Consider the following 21,313-nt stretch of genomic DNA (forward strand, 5'->3'; position numbering starts at 1 on the left):
TGTAAAAATTACCATTGGCACCCTATGAATCAACATTTAAGTGAAGAGGAATGCCTTCAAACATCAGGTTGCTCAATCTTTCTTCACAAAATTTCCTCTTCTTTCAACATAATACAAATTCTATGCACAAATACACCACAGAGAAATTAAAATTTTAAAATTATTTGCTTCATGACCATTAATTGTTTTTATTAAAGGGAATTAGAACTACAATGCTACGGACTAGGCACTAACCTTTATTCTAGAGTAACAGCAGAATAGCAACACTACCACTAAATGTCAAAAGTATCTTTGAAAATTTAACAAAAAGCTCACTTATAACTTAAAAGGACACTAAAAAATACTGGGTTTGACAGCCTTTTAGGGTACTCATCATGCTTTTTCTCTCTTCTTTAACATGGTGCTTCTCATTCAAATCACAGTAACTTTCTGATAGAAATCATGTGGGAGTGGGAAAGAAATGAGGGGTTGTTGCTTTAGGGAGCCTTTGCATTTTCTATTTTTTATGACAAGACTTTTTTGCAACAGAAATAAACATGACTTCACCATGCTTGTTTCCCTGATCAATATTTTTAGCATAGATAAATTTACACAGTTATTAGTTGATGGTTAATTACACATAATCTATTCTATCAGAGAGACACCAACAGCACAAAAAAACTAAAATTTCCTTTTTTTAGAGTCTTCCTCCATATCAACATAGATAAATAAAGTATTACATCTATGTTTTATTAATACTGTTTTAAATTTGCACCTCATTAGTTTTACACTGTGAAGGCAAAACTTGATGGTTAGAAATCACAGTGTCTTCACTTGTTAATTTCTTAGCATGACAAAGTGTGCACAACAAACCTCTCAGGATTTTAGGACCAAATTAAGTCATAATGACAAAAACACACAGCTTTAAAGAAAACAGAGAAGAAGCAAGACGGACACTGGCACAACAAAAATCAACCTAATGCAACTTGCATCCCCCTTACTGCAGAGGCCAAGAAGAGGAAAAGCTTTAACTTGTGGCTGTTTAAAACAGATTCTCATCCTTGCTGGTAGAACAAACTAGTTTTAAAGAGCTACAGTCTTTAAAAGGGAAACTTTATTCTGTAGTTCACTGGTGCCTGATGTTAAGACAGACAAGATGCAAAGCATATCCAAGGACAGCATAAGAAATAATATATGAACACAACCTCTCTTGCATTTCTAACACTCTGAAATTGCCTGATATTACATCTTGTGCTGCAGCTGCATCACTTGAAACCCCTTTCCCAAGGCATTACATCAAACAAGCTACATCACACCACTTAGAAAATCAGTATTTCACTGTTTCATCTGCTCCCCCAGTAGCCCATGAGCAAGAGGCAGCCATTACCAGGTCGAGACTTGCAGTGGATGACATGGAGCCTTGAGATTCCCGTCTGTAGGACAATCCATTGGACTGAAAAGAATCTGTTTGTGCAAAAAACCAGCAATCAGTAAAGAGGCTGATTTCATTATTTATGCTAATACAGACAACTAGTTCAAATATCAGCTTGTTGGGTCACAAATTTTTCCTTTTTTCATTAAAAGGAAAGAAACCATCAAATCTTCATACTGTGCACAGAAGCATGGAAACCAAAGTAACTTTTGATCAAGTGCTTCTTGGTTATGTAACCCCTGAATAAAGTCATTTGTTTTACATCAAAAAAGGGGAAAAATATTTTTAAAATAATATTAGTTTTGTTAACTAGATGTAACATGATTTCAATATTTCATCTTAAAATAATTATTCTTCCTCTTCAGATACTCTCAAGGCAGATAAATACTTTTAAAAGTGCAAGTATGGTATTAGAACACTAAAATCTAAGACAATTACTAGTCACTTTCAGAAGGAAATGTCCATGATCACAGCAAATGCCACTGATGTCTTTTCACATATGAATATACTAAGAACACCCAAATTATCCATATGACCAAAGGTATCTTGTGGGTCTGGGAATTTATCAGAAGCAAAAACTGCATTATCAAATATGGACCAAACTTGGGGCTTTGCTGGAATTTTTTCATCATTTTTAATTCAACAGCATAATTTACTGCAAAACTTTCATCTCCTCTAGAGGCCATGAACAGGTGTTTTCATAAGGGAACTCTTCCTTAAACTCTCAAATACAATTAAGTAACAAAACAGCAGGTTACAAGGGCTTTCACACCTCTGAGTCTCCTTTCTCATTTTAGTCAGGGAGGGTGAAAACAGATGGTGACTGTTCAAAAGTGAACATACCTGTGTGTTACTGATAAAAGAAAGAAAAGTAGGATAACACAGATGGAGGAATTTTTAAATAGCTGTAACTACAGCACTATTTGCTGTACTGATCCTGGACTTTTCTGTAAAGATTTGAAATTATCTTTCTGTAAAAATAGCAGCTCTCTGCTTGAAAAGGCAATTACCAGCACACAGAAAGGCAGAATGTTCCAAAACGTTAAAAAAAAAGTCTTGTGGAAGTCAGTAAAAACAAATTTAAATATTGTCATATTTTTATCTATTTACTTGTACATCTTCTACAAAACTGCAACAATACTAGCCACACTCTGGCCTTCTGACTTGACAGCTCCTTTCCTCTGTCACTCCCATGAATGCACTTAGATAGCAACTAATCATGGTGAGATTAGTCATATCTATTGCTGAAACAACTTTGAAACAAAGCAGAATGTGATACTCACCGTTTGGATAATCACCATTTTCTCTTCTCTTCTGTGATTTTCCCAAACTCTTGCTTCTTGACCATGAGAAGAATGTTCCCCTCTTTTTCTTCTCAGTGTCCTCCTCTCCTGACTCTTCATTTAAAGATCTTCCAGACTTTGACTTACCACTTAGCTATCACCAAAACACAATTAAATCACTGGTTTGATCACAGGCGTGAGTATATTGTCTAAAATAAACCTCCCCACACTTCTTCCCAAAACAAGAGTGTGATGGCCAGGTTAGCTGCCTTCTTTACCCCACGCACAAGTGTCTGTGCCAGCATTCCTCTCAGCAGCAATCAAAAAAAAAAACAAAACCAAAAAAACCTCACCAGTGGCAACAGAAAGAAATACAGAGATGGAAATGTGCTGCTTGGTAGGGAGTACAAAACAGTAGCTGGAAATGAGCCATGGAGAGCTCCAGCAAATATGAAAGAACTGTCCCCAGCTCACCAGTAATGCCTAAGTTAATGTGGAAAGGCCATTTGCCTTGCTTTTAAAACACTGAATTTCACTTTGGTATTTTTCCTGGGCTAGGCTTGAACATGAACAGCTTTCAAAGACAATGACAAAGTACTGTTTAACATTTACAAGTATAATCAAGTATTTATTAGAGTTGAAGAATACAAATGTCAGGAATGTTTGATATTAAACTAAACTTGCTTTTAACAAGCTAGTATTCTTGTTAGATTATTAGAATATTCCTTGAAATGCTACTTTTTAAAGGTTCCTAGTCATAAGAATACATAATGGCAGATGGGGTAATCTGTAGTGATTGACATGAAAAATGAGAAGTTATAATTTACCCATACAGTTATGTAATGCCATGGTGGTATTATCTACAAGAAGAAAAAATAAACCCTAAATAATGTCAAGGGATCAGTCAGTAAGACTACTGGTCTAATTTTTAAGCAACTGTACTTATTTAACACAGAATTATCTTAGTTTAGTAGGAGCTAAGAAATTAAAAACTACCCTTTGCCAAAATGAGCTAGTTTAGGTTAAGCCTTCTCCAAAACTTCTGATAAAATGTCTCTTCTCAGCAAAGGTTAAATTATCACATCTTAATTCCCATATTCAACCAAAATAAGCTTCTGAACTGGTATATTAACAAAATAAAACTTACTTTTTATTTGTACACATACAGTTAAATAATAATGAAGATTTTAAATTATATTCAGCAATTCAATATCTAGAAAACTGATTCAAAGTATATTCCTGAGTACATAAAATTTTGAAATTGTATTTGCCAACACCTCTAACCACACATTTTATTTTATAGGTTATCTTTGATTTTCCAAAGAACGTGAAAAACATTATTTAAAACCACAGTTTTGTGATAACAACAATGCACAAGTCACCTTTTTTGGTGTGGACATGTTGGACTTGTCTGAACTGACGCTGTGTTTGGAGGTGGGGCTGCTGGGAACACGCTGAGGATCAGGAAGAGGACGTCCTTCCACTTCAGCTAAGATGCACTCTTGGTAGAGGGGGGACTTGAGGAAGCGAGTATAGCTATCAAACTTCATCAGGTTAAATATCTGAAATTAAACCACAATGGATAAAGGGTACATACATTCCAGTAGCACATCAAGAAAATGAAGCTGCTTTGCAATAGGAAGCTCCCATAACATTTAGGATATCAGGCTGTAAGCAGCATAGGTATGACACTGTTTAGACCTGGCTAAATCCACTGCACCCATTTTAAAGTGAAATATAACTTGATTTATTCCCTTATTACAGGTTCAGAAAAAAAGTTATGATTTGTGCAAACTGCAAGCTGAGATGATGTAGAGTCTTGACAACACTTTCCTTTTTTACTGTGTTGATGCCATTCTGTGCGGAGCATGTAGCAATCTGGCCATTTAAAACATTTTGAAGGTTATTACACTGGCACTGTATGTGACAGCATTAAATTATGCAGGTATGTTTTAAGGTAGCTGTGAACAAGAAAAGTTTATGTTCTAAAACACAGAAATATGATATAATCACAATATGCAATAATACACAATTATACAAGACACACAATGTTAATTGCTGATGTGAGGAGAAGTTGAGAGTCCTTTGCATCATATAAAATGTTCACAGAGTCATAGAATCATTTAAGCTGGAAAAGACCTCTAAGATCATCACATCATTAACCCAGAACTGACAAGTGTTAGCAGTAAACTACAGTCCTGTATCCATTGATAAGGAAAAAACCCATCAGTATCTGTGGGCAAATCAATAATCAAGGTGCTGTAGATCTCAAAAGAGAACAGTTTACATTAAATGATCAACATTTATCTTTAACCACAGAAGAAGAAAGCAGCTCTATACCAGGCCTGGAGCAAATATTTGAGGCTGATTTAACCAAAGGTAAATTTAAGAAAGTGAAAAAGAGCTTTTTCTTAAATGCTAAATAATGTTTAAAGTTTTTGTTCCATTTTTGCAAATTTAAACAAAGCTAATTTTATGAAAGTGAAAACAAGCTTTTTTTTTAAATGCTAGATAAGGTTTAAAGGTTTTGTTCCATTTTTGCAAATTTGCTGTTTTAAGTGAATCCATACTTTTAGCTCTATATCTTCTCCCATGATTCAGTTCATCTGAAAAAACAGTATGAATGGCTACTTCTTTGGACATGACAAATTCCCCACAAGCCAAGGAAGGTAGGAACCATGAGCAGGTTTCCCAAGAGTGTAAAGGAAAGTCCATCACTGAGACTGAGTGGCCCATTTGCAGATGGAAACCATGCTTCAGACTGTGCAGACACACCCTCCCCAACAGGCTTTAGCCCAAAACCTATCCTGTAAACAGCAAGACAGAGCAGAGAGAACTTGATCCTGCAGAGTCACAGAAACCCAACTCAAACTGAATGCCAACTTCCATGTTTTTTACTTTCCCCTCTGTATATTCCCCTTCCTGCTTAGCTGCTGCCTTTTAATGCACTGTTTTCCACATGGTAAGCTATGGAAAAATACTTCTGTATATGCCAGCTTTGACAGTCTGCAAATTAAACATACTTAAAACAGCAAAAAAATTACAACCTTCTAACTTTGCAGGACAGAGCCATGAGAGGGTAACTAACTTACCTTGAGCTGATTATCATCTGCCCCATGTTTCTAGCCCACACTACATCTATGATTTCCTATATTTAGAATTATTATCATATTTACATATCTTAATGATTTCTGCTTATTGCGAAAAGGCTAGCAGATGCTAGTTCTTGTACTTACAAATGAGAAACATATATTTTAAAAGCATAATTTGAAATTTTCAGATAAACAAGAGCAGAAAAACTTACATCCATTATCAAATCTTCATGAAGTACATGCTATGTTATTCTTATTTTAATATGTTCAAGTGCCCTGCACTGTCCTCCATCCAGAAACACTGAAAATGCTTGTTCTTATTCAATTTACAAAAAGGAAAAACATCCTAACTAGGTACTTTGGCTGCATCCACACTGCCATTACAACCTCTAACAACAAGATCATGGACAAGTTTGTCAGGACATGGACAGAAAGCAACTTCCAGGGGTATTCCCAACAGACAGTGCTTGAAAGAGAATGGCCTGAAAGTGTTTCCAAGGCACTTTCCCACACACTTCTGCCACTCCTCTGCAGCCTTACAGCAACACTCCCCATTCCCCAGCACCACACTCATTCAACAACCACCACAGAGCAGCACCCACTCTGTGGTCAGTGCTCAAATCTAAAAAATCTTGTGAAAGACCACAAATGCAGAGCTTTCACTTTATTAAGGTTGTGTCACCACCATGAGCTCAACTTTGTGGGTGTGTTGCAGTAACTACACAACCCACAGCTGTGTGTTATCACACGGTGCCATCCACCAAGACCACAAGCTGGCCTGCAGAAGCGCTCCCTGAAAGCAAGGAATGAAGGGCCACCAAGCAGCTGATTGCCCAGCCCTGTTCCCAGGCAGGCAGCACACCCCAGCACCTCAGCCAGGCTCCAAGGCCATGTCCTGCAGCAGAAGGAGCTCTCATCCTGCCTCACTTCATTTTCCAGAGAAAGGACTGGGTCTGACTGAGGGGTCTCACTGAGGCACTGACGATTTGAGATAAGAGGTCAGGTACAGAGAGGCCTTGTGGCTGGGACTGGGCGCACAGCAGCACTTCCCATGAGCATTTTCTCCCCCATTATGAGCCCTCCTACCAAGGATACTGCATTTTCAAAGGGACAAAACCTGCATCAACCCTGTCACCTGACTCATCAGGACACTCTTTACTCCACCAAAAAAAAAAAAAAAAAGGGAGAGGATAAGGAGGAATTCAGGCACAGTCTCCACAACACCAGGATGACAAATGCATGAAAAAATGTCTGGGAATGTGGTGACTGGTAATTCCCACAGAAGGCTCAGGCTTGGGAGGTGCAGAAGGAGTATCTGTAGAGCTGGGATCTACCAGAGCAGCAGCCAGACCTACCTTCTATCTGCACTCTGCAGGAGGGTGACACTATGCCCTGCTGCTCAGATTGCCCAAAAGCACATGGTCTGAGATTGTGTCCCAAGACTGTGACCTGGATCATTAATGCCATGGCCTTGATTCCAAAACTATGATATCAAAACTACTTCTACTAATAAACTGGTAGGGTGGAAAAGTTACCAAAGAGATGACATAGGAAAAAAAAACCTAGAAACTTGAATTCTACAGGAAACGTGAAGCGTATCCTGTTGTTGCATAACTGTTCTGATTATCAATAATTTAAAATACATCCACTTCAGAGGTCTTCAGACTCCAACAGTTTTAAAATCTCTTTGCCTGACAGTAGTATTAAAGCCTAAGAGAAGAACTCCCTAAATACAACATTTTAAAAACCAAAACCAGACAATATTTCTGTACTCAACTCTCCACTAAAGAAAAGAAAAGCAGCTATATGCAAACATTCTATGCAATAGTGCTGCAACACATGGAATTATTTACTTGCACTTAACCCTCATTTCAATAATAGTATTTTTCAGATTATTTTTTAGTTAAGTGAAAATCTTCTCTCCACATAACAGAAAAACAGCCAAGCAGCCTTTTTTCTATTCTTCTAACAGAGTCTAAAATATACAGCATGTAAAACTATTTTTATAGATTATAAAGGAAAAGATAACAGACATAAACATAGAGCATTCATGGTTACTATGGTTACCTGAAGTTGCTGTTCCTTGAACATATCTGGATGGGGAGAATTGAGAATATCATCTGCCAGCTGTGCCTGGCTGTCAATATTAACTGGGGTTGTAGCTTTGCTACACAAGAACTTACTGAAGATCTCCCGAGCCCTGTAAGAAAGCTACAGAAAAGAAATGCTAAATGTATGTTGGTTTTAAAACCATAATTTTAGCTAGGCATTTCTTACACTGATACATTCCACCCAAAAATAGATAGCCACTCCTGAATCTTTTATATATGTATTTTTCATATATCAGTTTTTGTGAGTTTTAAGCACATAAATAGGGTTTTTTTCTTTATGATTACAAATATTCATCAAATATGTCTTGAACAGTAGTTGTCCTCCAAATAAAAATAAAAATAATCAAGCAGTGAAGCACAGCAAGTATTTTTGTAAAAGAAGAGTAGATTTTTTTAGATTTTTAGACCTTTTACATAACAGTTACTATTTAAATACATCCTCTAAGATTAAATTTCTAGAAGTAAGAAAAAGGTAAGTATATATATGAATATTTACAGTCAAAACCACTTATTTTTAACTTGTTTATATGAAACACCCACATCATGAAAATAATGAAAAACCCACCAAGCTGAGCCCACAGCCCTTAAGGGTGGTGTTCAGAAAATACTTTGTTTGAAGACAGAAAAAAGTAGAAGAAAAAATCCTCATTAGTAGACAAAAGAACTAAGAGGGACTTGGAAGGCGAAACTGTTTCCACCACATAAACCTGACCAGGTTTGGCTGTGGTGTAGACAGAAGTGTTGCCAACCTGCATAAAGTTCAAAATTCACCCAAACTGCCTGACCAATGTAGGATTCCCTCAAAAGGATGAGATGGAGATTCTCATAATTTGTGAACAAACATGAGAGCCCTGCCCTCGGAGCAGCAGATAATTAAGTTATTTAGAAACACAGTCTTGGCTGGTGGAGGCAGTTTAGCTCAAAGAGTACAAGAGGCCTCTCCCTGACATGGACAATTAACTTGCTCTGCACTTCCATGCACTGGGCTACCACTGCTGGCCATTTGCAACATCCAGGATACTTTAACTCATTCTCACAGAGCTACCTCTGCACTTTGCTGCAGTTTGAACATATCCAACATCTTAAGCTTAGGTCATCCCACCCTATTTTAGTGATGTCACAGTACACAGACCAAGCACAGCTCCATTCATTTCAATAATCTTGAAGGAGTAATAATTTTTGAAGAAGCAACACAAGGTATTGAAATACAACACTAACTTACCTCTTTTTTATCATGTGCAGGTACATGGTTAAAATATTCACAGGCCTGCCAAAATAAAATATTTTCTTCGCTAAATTCTTTCCGTAGAAATTCCTAGGGGAAAAAATAAGCAAATAAATAAATATCTCAAAGAAAAGTTACTTGTCAGCTTAAAAAACATATATATAATGCTTGGAAAGTTTGCATAAATGTAAGTTTTCAATCAGTCTCACAATCCAGTTTTTTCCTAAAGTAAAAATCAATACATGTCCAATACATACCTGGTGCTCCCCTCTTTCTCCTGTCTTTTTTAATGTATACATATAGAAGAATACATCAAATTACAATCAAATCATTTGCAAGTACAAAATTTGAAATGTCATGCTAAGTAGTGCTTAAACTGATGAATACACTTTAAATAAAAATTTAAATAGTTCATATACTAGATTTAAAAGTGGCACTGTAAATGTCTTTAATTGCAGTTCTACCAATATAACAGAGTAGATGTTTATCAAGAAGTGCCCATAACCAATCCTGGATTCATTACAGTGTATTTTTTTATCACATGGCAACTATAAAAAAAAAATCTATCACTGTTCACTGTGTTTGACGTGGCCACATTGTTTCTCTTTGGAAAATACTCACTGAGAGGAAAATAAAATATCTCCCAGTACAACACAGAATACTCAGGACCTTGATATTACAGAATTCTAAAGTCCAAATGAACACTGGCACTGATTCAGCTGGAAAACCCTACAATTACAAACTGTCTCATATTGAAATCTGTATAATTCAATATTCTCTCAGCATCTTTAAAAGAATTTTAACCATCAGGGGAAAAAATATTTAAAAAAACAACTTGATCCACCACAACCTTCACTCAGTCATCACATGGGTGTCAGTGAAGCTTCCTTATCATACAAAGTAGCCTCAGAAAGCTGTGTAAGAAGAATCTACACAGAAGTAAACTTAAGTTTATTTGTGCTTTTCAGATTTACATAACAGTTTAGGGAGTCCAGCTGTAAGAAAGCAATTGAGATAAACTACAATACAGGGAATCTAAATGCCCAAGCAAGCTCTGAATTTAAAGTTCTTCGGATACATAAGCTGAGACACCAAATGCATAAAAGACAATCCTGAGAGCAGCCAGGGGAACCTTTCTGCACATTACATGCAATTACATATCTAAAGAGAACCAAATGAGTGAGCAAGAAGAGCAAGAACCAGAACACAAGTGCCTACTTCCCCCTTGGCACACTCCCTGTGACCCCAGAGTCCATCCCCCCTTGCTTCCTCGTGGCCACAGGGCTTGGGCACAGCTGTCCAACATCTCAGCCTCTCCAGGAGGGCTGAGGGGTGCCCCAGCTGGAACACCAGGCAGCAAGGCAGGTGCCACCCATGGCTGGGAAGCTGCAGAGGCTGCCCTGAACCCCTTGTGGGGGCACTTGCAAACAGCTCTCACCTCCTGGCTGACTGCTCCAAGCAGCAGCTACTATGCAAAGTGTGACTATTTGCAAAACATGCAAAATCTATCCACCTGAGAAAGCAATTCCTGCTCTGTGACAAAGCTGTCCTCGGGAAAGGCAGATGCTGGATCCCACATGCACCAAGACACTTGCTGTGGAACCCTAAATTAAATGCTGGTGCCTCAGTGTTCATGGATACTGGCAGCAATCTGTAACTGCACAGGGTTATGGCAACCAGGTTAACAGATCTAAGCAATGGCTCTGGACATCTCCTGGGCCTCAAGAAAATGGTGGTGCACACAATAAACTTCAACATTCCCTAATTGTTTTTTAAAGTTGGTATTTCTTTAAGACTTGAAATGTTGCAATATTCATTTTTAAAAGTTCTAATTAGAAAAAAATGTGAGCAAAAAGTAAAACTTCCAGAATATCTGAGGTTGGCTTTTGGTGAAATGATGTGTACCTTTAACCTTTTAATCTGAACATTTATTAAAATTATATGAGCTACTTTTTACATTTATAATGTAAGTTTTGAAGTATCATAGCAGCCAAAGAATTTAATGCAGCAATTTCCTAAGTGTACACAAGTTTACCAGAGGTTTACAAGTAATTAGAACCAAGTCAACTGAACTTTCAGTAGGAGCCCCATGAACTGCATCATTTTTTAGATAGACTCCAACATTAGATCAGAACTGTAATTTTTTTTTCCAGTCTGACAAGAAATCTCAGTATGAAAGCAGAAATGCTATTAACTCTCAGACTACTCTGCTAAAATAAGGAACACAATATCCAGGATGTATTATTTTGCTTTCCTCTTCTCTGTTTCCACAAATAGATGTTCACTGTTAATGTGGGTTTTGGGTTCCCCCACCAGTTAACATGGAAGTTCGCTTATTGACCATTGTGATCTCTTAATACTTTTATATCAAGCAAAAGAGTCTTTCTGAGTTACTGCAGATTTCAATAATCTACCTTTCCTGTACCAGATGTTTCTTTATATTCCTAATGTGAAAATTACTTGGGCAGCACAAACTGTCCCTGTGCAACACACTCAGAATCAGAAACACACTACAGTGCAACAAAGCAAAAGTTTGTACCCTCAGCTTCCTTGCAAAATAGAGATGATGGTATTTACTACCTCATAAATGTGCTGTGCAGAACATTTTTTATGTATTGTGAAGTATTTATGCTTTGGAAATACTCAGCATTACTCCTTCAAGTTGCGGTTTTAACTACCATAACTACTTCCAAAAAGTATTTCTAAAAACTTTTCACAGGAAAATAAACCACTCTATCATTGAAAACACCTTCTATGTGGCTTCCAATGTTTCAGGAGATAGATGTAAAAAACAACCCAAAAGTACTTCCTTCTTCTTGTACAAAGGCTACAGAGAGGGGAAAAAAAGCATTTTACAAATGGGGAAGCATTCTAGAAGTTCCCAGACAGCGCCAAATATAGCAGAAGTTTCAGGTGAAAATGGAAGCTATGCAGAGATGCATGGCAATCTGAATATTACTATTACTCAACTGTGAACCTGTGTAAACTCAGAAAGATGCTCAGGTACCAACAGAGCACAAATGAACTCCCGTCTCTTGCCCTGTGCAAGGAGAGTGTCAATAAAAAAAATATACAGGAAAATTACAGCAGCAGTATCAGGTATTTTGGAAAGCCTCTCACTGTCCCTCAAAACTCACCGAAAAATATTTAACACCAACAGAGTCCTGCAGAAGCCTCTCAAAGGACACGGCCCAGCTGGCAACCCTCCGCTCGCGCAGGCGCCGGCAGCTCTGCACGCTGGGGAGGCTGGCATTGCTGCTGAGGCTGTTCTCGCTGATGCAGTCCTTCAACTCAGTGCTGTTCAGCTCTGCAGTAAAGGAAATCACAGCTGTCAATAAAGTACTATTATACATGTACTATTATTAAGTACTATTATATATATATATTATATAAATTATACTGGTACTCTTCAGGATTGTTTATTTGGTTTATCACACCTCCTGCTCAAACTCGCAGTGGTTCAGACTTCTAATTATCCCTCTCTATTTTTATTAAGAGCACCTGCATAGGAAAAAAAACCACCCCAAACACCTCTCAAATTTCTTCTTTTCTACTGCAAAGAAAACTGAATGAGTGTCTTAACAGCAGTCCCTTGACAGAAGCAGAAGGGACAGGTCTAAAACAAAATCTTTTTTCTTGTTCCACAAAAAAAATATGTTTTCTTCGTTATATTTCTTGCACTATAGACTGCACTCCTTCAGAAGGTTATCCAAGGAAAGTTGACCTTCGAGCACCCACTATTCATCGGAATGTGGGCAAAAACCTATGAGGTGAAAGGGGGCAGCAAAATTTCATATACACTTCAATTGGCAGACAAGCAATCTGTGAAATTTTGCATGGAAATACAAGATTCCCATTCATACTGAGAATTTAGGAGAGAAGTCAATTGTGGAAAAGAACATTAGGAAAATTAGATAGTAAGGGATGCCTTCCTTATCCACAGGAAGTAAGAGACACCTAGCAATAGATCCTCCATTTATTACGGTTTCTGATAAAAACAGGGATCCCTTCCAGACTTCAGCCAACATACTGGAATAATCTAGAGACCCCAAGATGAGAATTTAACAGATCCTTTAGATTTCGAAAACACAGAAGTGATTTTTCATTCTGAGAAACAAATTAACAAGACCCCATGGAGAATTCAGAGAAACACAAAAAACTCCTAGTGTAGCAGACTAAAAACCCCAAGTATTAACTCCAGATCATCTTTGTCATGTCAGTAATCAAAATAGGCACACAAAAAAATGTCAAAGTGACCATTTGTTCACAGAAGTAGAAAGGGGAAAGAAATGGCTGCTCTAAGAGAGGGAACTGCTTACAGCAGGGCTCTATTCACAGATTCATCATTTACTTCTTGCATACCCTTTTACAGGATCGTCCCTCCACCCCCCAGTGTACACAAATGTAAAACTGGTAATGCTGAACTCACAGCTGCACACTTTATAGAGGAGATGTGAGGTTTAACTCATTGTGGAGACACAACTAAAGCCTGGTCTGATCTCCCTGCTTCAAAGCAGGACAGGTTGCACACAGAGAGATGTCAAACTGAATGAGATTCTTTGATGAAGGGATGAAAAAATCACAGACATTCAATTTTTTGAAAAACTTGTAGTAACAGATGTAAGAAAATAAAACCCTCAAATTAAATAGATGGTATATTCAGCAGTTTTATGCCAATGGAAAAGCAAGTATGCAGCTCACTAGAAATGCAATCTCTTGGAAAAAACTGAATTCACAACCAGTCAGAAATGGACTGTGCTTCATGGGGATATTTTTATGATTTTCCTCAGGTAATCATTTAGACTAACTAAAGCAATGAGTAATTTCACCAAAAAGACCCCGGGTACTTTATACGCTCTCCCAAGGTCTCCTTTTATGTTAGAAGTATTTGAAGGCACTCTGCATTTCCAAACTTCATGTTACAAAACATTACTGTTCCTCCCTGGATGTAAGAGCTCTGAAAAAATGCACCATTCAAAAACAGTTACAAGCATTGGGAAAAGTGATAAAGATAGTTGTAAAGATATGAAAAAAATTTTAAGAGCAAAAAACTTCATTTTTAAACATATTCTTAGCTCAGAAATATTCACTGAGATGTAACAGTTAACTACTCTGAGTTTCTGTAAGCAAAACTATTTTTTAAGACAAAAATAAAACAAGACAAAGAAACAAAATTAGATGAGGGAAAAACAAAATGTAACTTTGTATTTTCAATAATGATAATCTTTAAGGACACTAGTAACAAATCAGGTATATAAATAATTATGATTGCCCAATCATATTAATCAAGGCTAATTACAAACAGTCAGCAAATAATGACAAATTTTCTTATACAAATATTTATTCACTTTTTCCTTTAAGACATGTGAAAGAGCATAACCAAGTCAACTGTTAACTTCATTAGAGACTATCTGTCACCAGAGTGAAACTATTGTGAAAGAAGTTAATGTGATTCTGAAGAGGATGATATCTAACTTTATTATCTGTAGTATTTTGCTTTAGCTCCACAGGTGCATGTGCTCTATTTTACAGTCCAGGATACAAATAGACACCCGCTTCTTGATAGATCTGGAACAGTTTCAGACACTGCCTCACTCCTGGAGGGTTCAATCCCCAGCGATGAAAATTTCCTTCTTCCTTTCAGGCAAAGTCAGAAAGGCAAACTCATCCCACATACCAAGCCCCTGAAACCTCCTTGGCTGACAGAGAGGAATTAGGGAGCAGCCACACCAAGAGCTCAGCTCTGGATGCTGGAGTCACAGTGCCTCGGGAGTCGGGAGGGATTGGGAAGTGGCAGGCACAGCCATCATCAGGCAGTCAGCATCACCTCCCTCCCATGGCAGGCGTTCAATTTCCCCATGGCAGCCGGGAAACCCAACTGCAATTACAGCCTCCAGTGTTTACACCATGGGGAACTGCTAACTACCTTTAATTGCTACCAGCTGCCTGCTCTCTCCAGCTCCTCAGAGTTACACTCCTCTAAACTGCACCGGGTTCTCCCTCCTCTGATACACTCCCAGCTCTGGAGATCCCATGAAAACAAACGATCCAAAATGAGACTATTTCCAACAACCAAAGAGCTACTAGCACAGGTCCTCCAATATGTTAACATAGCATTAAGGGATTACTCATTCCCAGTAAACTGTCTGTGTTCCGGTAGATTTAATTTAGGTAATTCAGACTTTTTTCAAAAATAACTATTTAATTTATACTTAACCCTGGCACAGCTTTGGTTTCCCTTAATGAAAAAATGCAGTCGGTTTGCTTTTAAAATCTGTAGAGTTTTCTGCTGTGGTACTCATCAAGCTGAAAACAATACAGAAAAGGTTGTTTGCCAAAACAGGCTTGGTTATTCTAGTCAACACCCAGATCATCAGTTGCAATTAAAAGAGTCACAGCCTAGTGCAGATACACCATTGAGAACTGGAGAAAAAGAAAGTCAGATAGAAGGAAAAACACATCCCTGATTCTACCATAAGTACCGAATTTATCCGAATCACACCTAAATGAAGACTGTATAAGGCATAATTCCTGCTCCACTCCCCTTGCAGAGGAATGTTTCCAATGAAAGACTCCAGCATCAGGTTTCCTGACCCTCACAGCTCATGCATTCCTAGGTACATGCAGCCCACCTTGGAAAGCAAGAATGGAGAAACTTTCCAACCCAGCCACATATTTCATCTAATGAGCCCTCTGTGATGGTCATCAGAGGAAACACAGAGCCCTGACTCCCACCCTCACATGCTCTCACCACAGGGCTGTTGTGCAAAGTGGACTCCTCCTCCTCTCCCTTGAAAATATTTTAAAAAATAAAAGGAGCAGTTGGGAAACTCAGGATGCCAGAGGATTTTAATGTGAAAAATCCCAGCTCTGCATGGACAACATGAACTGCAGCAGTGCTGGGAAGTTTCCAAATGCCTGCCTTCCTTTGTCATCACTGCTGGAAGCACCGACTTATCCTGTATTACCTGTAAAAGGAGGCTCCTTGATCAAACATTTCAAATCCCAGGGACCTAACTTCATTTTTGTTCTGCTTGACAGCAACCATACCTACTGAGGAAAAACTACTTTGAATTCAAACTCATTCAGTTTAATTTATTATCTTTTGGAAATACAGAGCTGACACAAAATGCTATCTAAAAAATCTCAAAATACAATGTTTTGCACATTTTGTGGTTACACATTCCATGGAGGGTCTTGGTTTTATTTATTTTACAAAAACAGCATTATGTAAGAAAATACAGGCATTTAATCAACTAAGTCTTGAAAGCATTCAGGATAGGATGGTTTCAGAAGTTTTGATTTAGATAATATAAAGCCATAAGCCTGAATACAATAAATGAAGGTTATTTTGTATGCATTTGTATGTATTTTTCAGCCTACAAATACTTTTTTTTTTTTATTGTGAGATGCTAAGCACATTCCTCACAATCATAGGAACGCACACAAATCATACAATCACTAAATACTTTACCTGGATAAAGCTGGTAAGAACCACTGTGGTGCCACTTAATGAAACACTTCAAGCCCTTCACTGAAAGCCATCCTTCTGAATCCATACCAGGTTCAGCCGCAACGTCCCGGAACCCATTGGGCGCAGGTTAGCCTGACTGCACAGCACATTGTTTGCTCCTCTGCAATTCTGGGATGAGGGAAGCTAGCAAAGTTCCTCACAGCAACTCCTGGGAGCTTCTATTCTGAACAAGTTGATTCCTTACCCTCGCTGCTTCAAGCAGAGGGAAGCAATAGTATACTTAACACAAAGCATTATAAAATGCTACATAAATAATTTAAAGGAAAGACCTTTTGCCACTGCTGCTAAAGGAACTTGAATTATTTATGCTACAGTGGAACACAGCTACAGTGAGCATGCACCACCAGCAGAACTGACAAATAAGTCATATACCTGTTAGAGGAAACAATCCATCTGTAGTTATAGTGCAAAAAGCATAAACAGTGTTTTGCTTTATTTTGCACTTCATTGCTAATTTTTTGCCTTACCTTCTTCAGTTACTTTTTAAAACACAGTTTTACATTATTTATTACTGCAAACATCAGATTCCTTTTGGAAAGGTCTTTAGGAACACTTTTCCTTACGAAAATTCTTTCCAAGTGATGAACACTAAAAGCAAAAAGCAGCAGAAACTACAGCAAAGTACTATCTTAGGAAGAAATGTGTGCATATAGTATCTGTTAGGCTGAAGTATTTCAGCTTTGTGGAACTGATCTCTGCAGGGAACAGCAGGTGAGAACTGACTCAGACATTCTCGCTAGCTCAGATACCTCACCACCTCTGTCTGGGACATGAATGATGATGGTACTTCTGTTATAGATCCTTTGACCTTAAGGTTTTTCCTTTCTAAAGTGCCTTCCAGGTATAAATAGCAAAGTCAGTCATTAGCAGGGGCCTATTGATCATCCCTGTGACAATTCAGATGGCACAGTACTCAGAACATCAGGCACAGCCTGCGTGCTGTGTACACACTCCCACAGTCAGCACACAGGGACAGCTCCTGAGGTGGGAAATAAGAGAAACCTGCTAATTACAGGTCACTGTAGTAACATCAAATGGCTCCTGCTACCCCTAGAGCAGATTAGTTGATCTACAGCAGTAATCTTGCATTTAAGCATTATTGCAGTTTGCATTCCGATTGTCTGCGATTCATTACACAAATCAATTACAGTTAAGAGCTGCCACTGGTCAGCACATCTGGAAACAACACTAATTTACACATCAGCTATCTTGCAATGCCCAAGTGCAGAGTTTTGGCTGATAAGAACATCCCAGCCTTGCACAAGCTGGGATGCAAAATATAAAATAAACACAAAGGGCTAGATGGTTTCCAGGGCCAGGCTCTAACACAATAAAAGCCATATGACATAAAACTTCATTGACTTTGGAAGGAAAATGTACAAAGAACTGTTGTGCCTCCCACCATACTGAAGGGATTTATATAAACACATAATTGCTTTTTACACATTAATTTTCTTCCCAAACTAAAGCTTAACAATAGTATTTATAGTATCTAGGTACATGTACAAATAATAATATTAATTAATAATACCAAGCAGAAGAGGAGAGACCTTAGAGCACCTTTCATCACCTACAGGGGGTACAAGAGAGCTGGAGAGAGACTTCTGACAAGAGCAGACAAAGAGCTTTAAACTGAAAGAAGGTAGATTTAGATTAGATATTAGAAATTTTTCACTCTGACAGTGATGATAACACTGGAACAGGCTGCCCAGGGAAACTGTACATGTACCACCCCTGGAAGTGTCAAGGGCAGGTTGGATGGCAGCAGGGCTGGAACAAGTTGACCTTTACAGTCCCTTCCAACCCAAATCATTCTGTGATTCTGTGATGACAGAGATTTAGTCTAGGAAGGGAAGCATGCAGCACTGTACCAATGGTTATGGCGAAAATTTCTCTAAACTAAACATACCCTAAAATGTCTAAGTCTGTGGATCTATTTCTGTACTAGTGAGATTAAGGAAAACTGAAAAAATGTCTGTGCTGCTCCATCCTCAATGAAAGTAAATGCTAGAAAATATAATTCACAGCTGAATCACAACTTTTTACTCAATGCAGCTAAAGATGAATTAGGAATTCATTTAATTTCACTTTTTCTGGTTACAGTCTCTCTGGTTCCTATTTTTCCAACCCGCTATCTGGGTATTTAAGCATGGATTCAATATTATTCAATGGATTTGATATTATTCCCTATAGTTCAACTACCACTTTTTGCACAAATTATACTCCTTCTTAAATAGTATTTAACAATGAAGAGAGAGTTCATGTTAAATTCTGAACTAGCTAAAAAAACAGGGAATACAACTCAGCAGAAAATAGCACAAAATTTCTTGGCTGTTTTTTCACCTCTGTGACTTTACATGGCCCTTAAATTTCATGAGTTAAAAAAACTGTATAGAATTAATTGTGATAACAGCTACCTAAAGATTTGGAATTAGACACAAATCATATTGGAAGAACTGAAAATAATTGGAATTTTTAAAATAAATTTTCAACTGGCAGGATAATTATTGTATGAGTACTATCACAGAGATTCCCAAGTCTGGATAGGCAACAAAATAACTTTCAACAACACAGAACAAGACTCCTTGTGGAAACAAGACACAAGTACATTGCATTTTACCTAAAAAAAGATCAGTCAAATTTTTGGTCCTCAACAGCTACATACAAAATAAGAAAGTCTGTGGTCTGCTTTGATTTTTATGTCAAGAAGGTAACACGTGGGGAGAAAAAAACCCATATTTTTCCCAGAAAAACACAGGCTATGTTTTAGAAATAGAAAGCAGAATAAGCACTATTATTTTCTGTTTTGCTATTTTATCACTTTGTGGACAAGACAGATACAACACAGAGTCTACTTCTCATCCAGACAGAAGTACAGTAAAGCATCAGACTGTGTCAGCAGTAGAGAAGGAGAATACCTGACCAAGTCAGCCACTGGAAAATGGCTCCAGCAAAAGGACCAAAACAGCAATGTTTTCCTGAAATGCAGTTTTAGTCTTGCAAGGAATCATAAATTAGGATATGAAGAAGTTTTGTAAATAGTATTGCTAATTTTCATTTACATTTGCATGTAATAAAAAAAAAATATCTGTAGCATTCCAAATATCTTTTCCATTTCACTGCACTGATTATACAACACATCTTGTTGCCTTTTGCCCTTTTTATTTAATAAATTTGTCTTGTAATGTTGTCAAAGTACAGCAAACACAAAAATACATGAGTTTTTCTGCAGGATCAAGTGAACCAACTCCTGCCAGAGAAGACAAGGAGAAAAGCCATCTCCTTTATACCCTCCACTATACAAATTCCTTTATTCCATTAAGGAACCTTTTTTAAACTGTTTCAATTAACTTCAAAGCTTCAGAGAAATCATTTTCTAATGTTTAACAAAGAGTGGACATCCTTTAAAACATTAAAGGCATGTTAAAATCAAAACAAACCAGCTTTGTGCAATAAAGATGAGTTTACTTAGAATATTCCAGAAGTGCAAAAGCTCCATGCTGGGATTTTACAAATATCAAATTACTTACCCCCTTCTCAAAAAGGATCACACTTAACAAAGTTCAACCTCAGCAAATGCACCAACAGAGCTTACAACTTAGAAGCTACAGTACCTCTTTAAAAGCAAACAAGGTATGTTAAGGACAATAAAACAGAAAATGAAATTTTATCTACCATCCAATTACACAGAAGTCTATCAGCTCTGCCTCTATTATTACGAATGAAGAAGCCTAGTTATAATAAAAATGTGTACATATAAATGTACCAAAAAAATATTATGCAAATAAACCAGTGAAAGTATGTGAACCCAAGCCTGCAGTATTTTCTCTGGCACAGTTCCTAAAGCAGCCACAGAGTTCTGCACCACCTTGGACTTACATCTTGTAATATATCACATAATTTACCACATATTACGTTGCTTAATGTGGAAAAGTGATTATTTTTCATTATAAACATAAAAACAAGCTTCAGCTTACCTCCATCAGAAACAGTTGCTGACTGCAATAAAAAAGAAAAAAAAGAAAAGTGTTACTGAAGTTTCATGGCAAGTATCAGAAATCTCTGAGATTCATTTAGCATTTGCAGTGTTAGCTACTTTTCTAATCTTATTAATAAGTGATAATATTAGAGAGGTAAATCTAAAGAAGCCAGCTGTTATTTCTGACAGCTTTTTTATCTTCAGCATGAAATTCATCCCTTTAAACCACTATTGTCCAAGGACTTGATCCCACCAATATTCACTGGAAGAAGCATTTCCTACTGTGGTAATTACACTGCTCCCAAAAGTTGCTCTTAGAGGGGCAGAGACAATCAGTTGGTACTTGTGACAAGGAAGATACCTAAAACTGACCTGCAAAGACTGGAAAACAATATGAATTAAATTTTTAATTTGCTGTGGTATTTGGAAATATGTGGCATTAAAATGAAAATTCAGTGTTTTGTCAGTCAGGTGACTGAAAACTTTCCCTGTCAGTCACTTCTGACTGTCACAGAACCAAAAGGATGTTCAGGGTGCTTGCAATAAGCTAGAACTTAACTTGGAATAAGTAAGAACTCCTCACCACCTCTACCTATTGTACATCAGATTTTCCAGTACAATTAGTATTCTAGTGAAATGTTGAAGTTTATGTGCTTATCTACCCTAAACTTCCCAACT

The 21,313-nt window shown here is 37.5% G+C and overlaps 1 protein-coding gene across 4 annotated transcripts in view; it reads right to left on the reverse strand.

Moving 5' to 3' along the window:
• RGS12 (regulator of G protein signaling 12) overlaps positions 1–21,313 on the reverse strand; it is a 79,710-nt gene that overhangs the window by 22,531 nt on the left and 35,866 nt on the right. For all 4 annotated transcript variants that reach the window (XM_058023761.1, XM_058023760.1, XM_058023759.1 and 1 more), the window contains 7 exons: positions 20,634–20,655; positions 12,260–12,429; positions 9,120–9,212; positions 7,854–7,997; positions 4,077–4,256; positions 2,695–2,848; positions 1,367–1,443 (listed from right to left, as the gene is read on the reverse strand). In XM_058023761.1, coding sequence (XP_057879744.1) covers positions 1,367–1,443; positions 2,695–2,848; positions 4,077–4,256; positions 7,854–7,997; positions 9,120–9,212; positions 12,260–12,429; positions 20,634–20,655 — 840 coding nt within the window. The remainder of the gene's footprint in view (positions 1–1,366; positions 1,444–2,694; positions 2,849–4,076; positions 4,257–7,853; positions 7,998–9,119; positions 9,213–12,259; positions 12,430–20,633; positions 20,656–21,313) is intronic.

The sequence above is a fragment of the Melospiza georgiana genome, chromosome 5 (genome assembly GCF_028018845.1).
Source record: "Melospiza georgiana isolate bMelGeo1 chromosome 5, bMelGeo1.pri, whole genome shotgun sequence".
Classification (NCBI taxonomy): domain Eukaryota; kingdom Metazoa; phylum Chordata; class Aves; order Passeriformes; family Passerellidae; genus Melospiza; species Melospiza georgiana.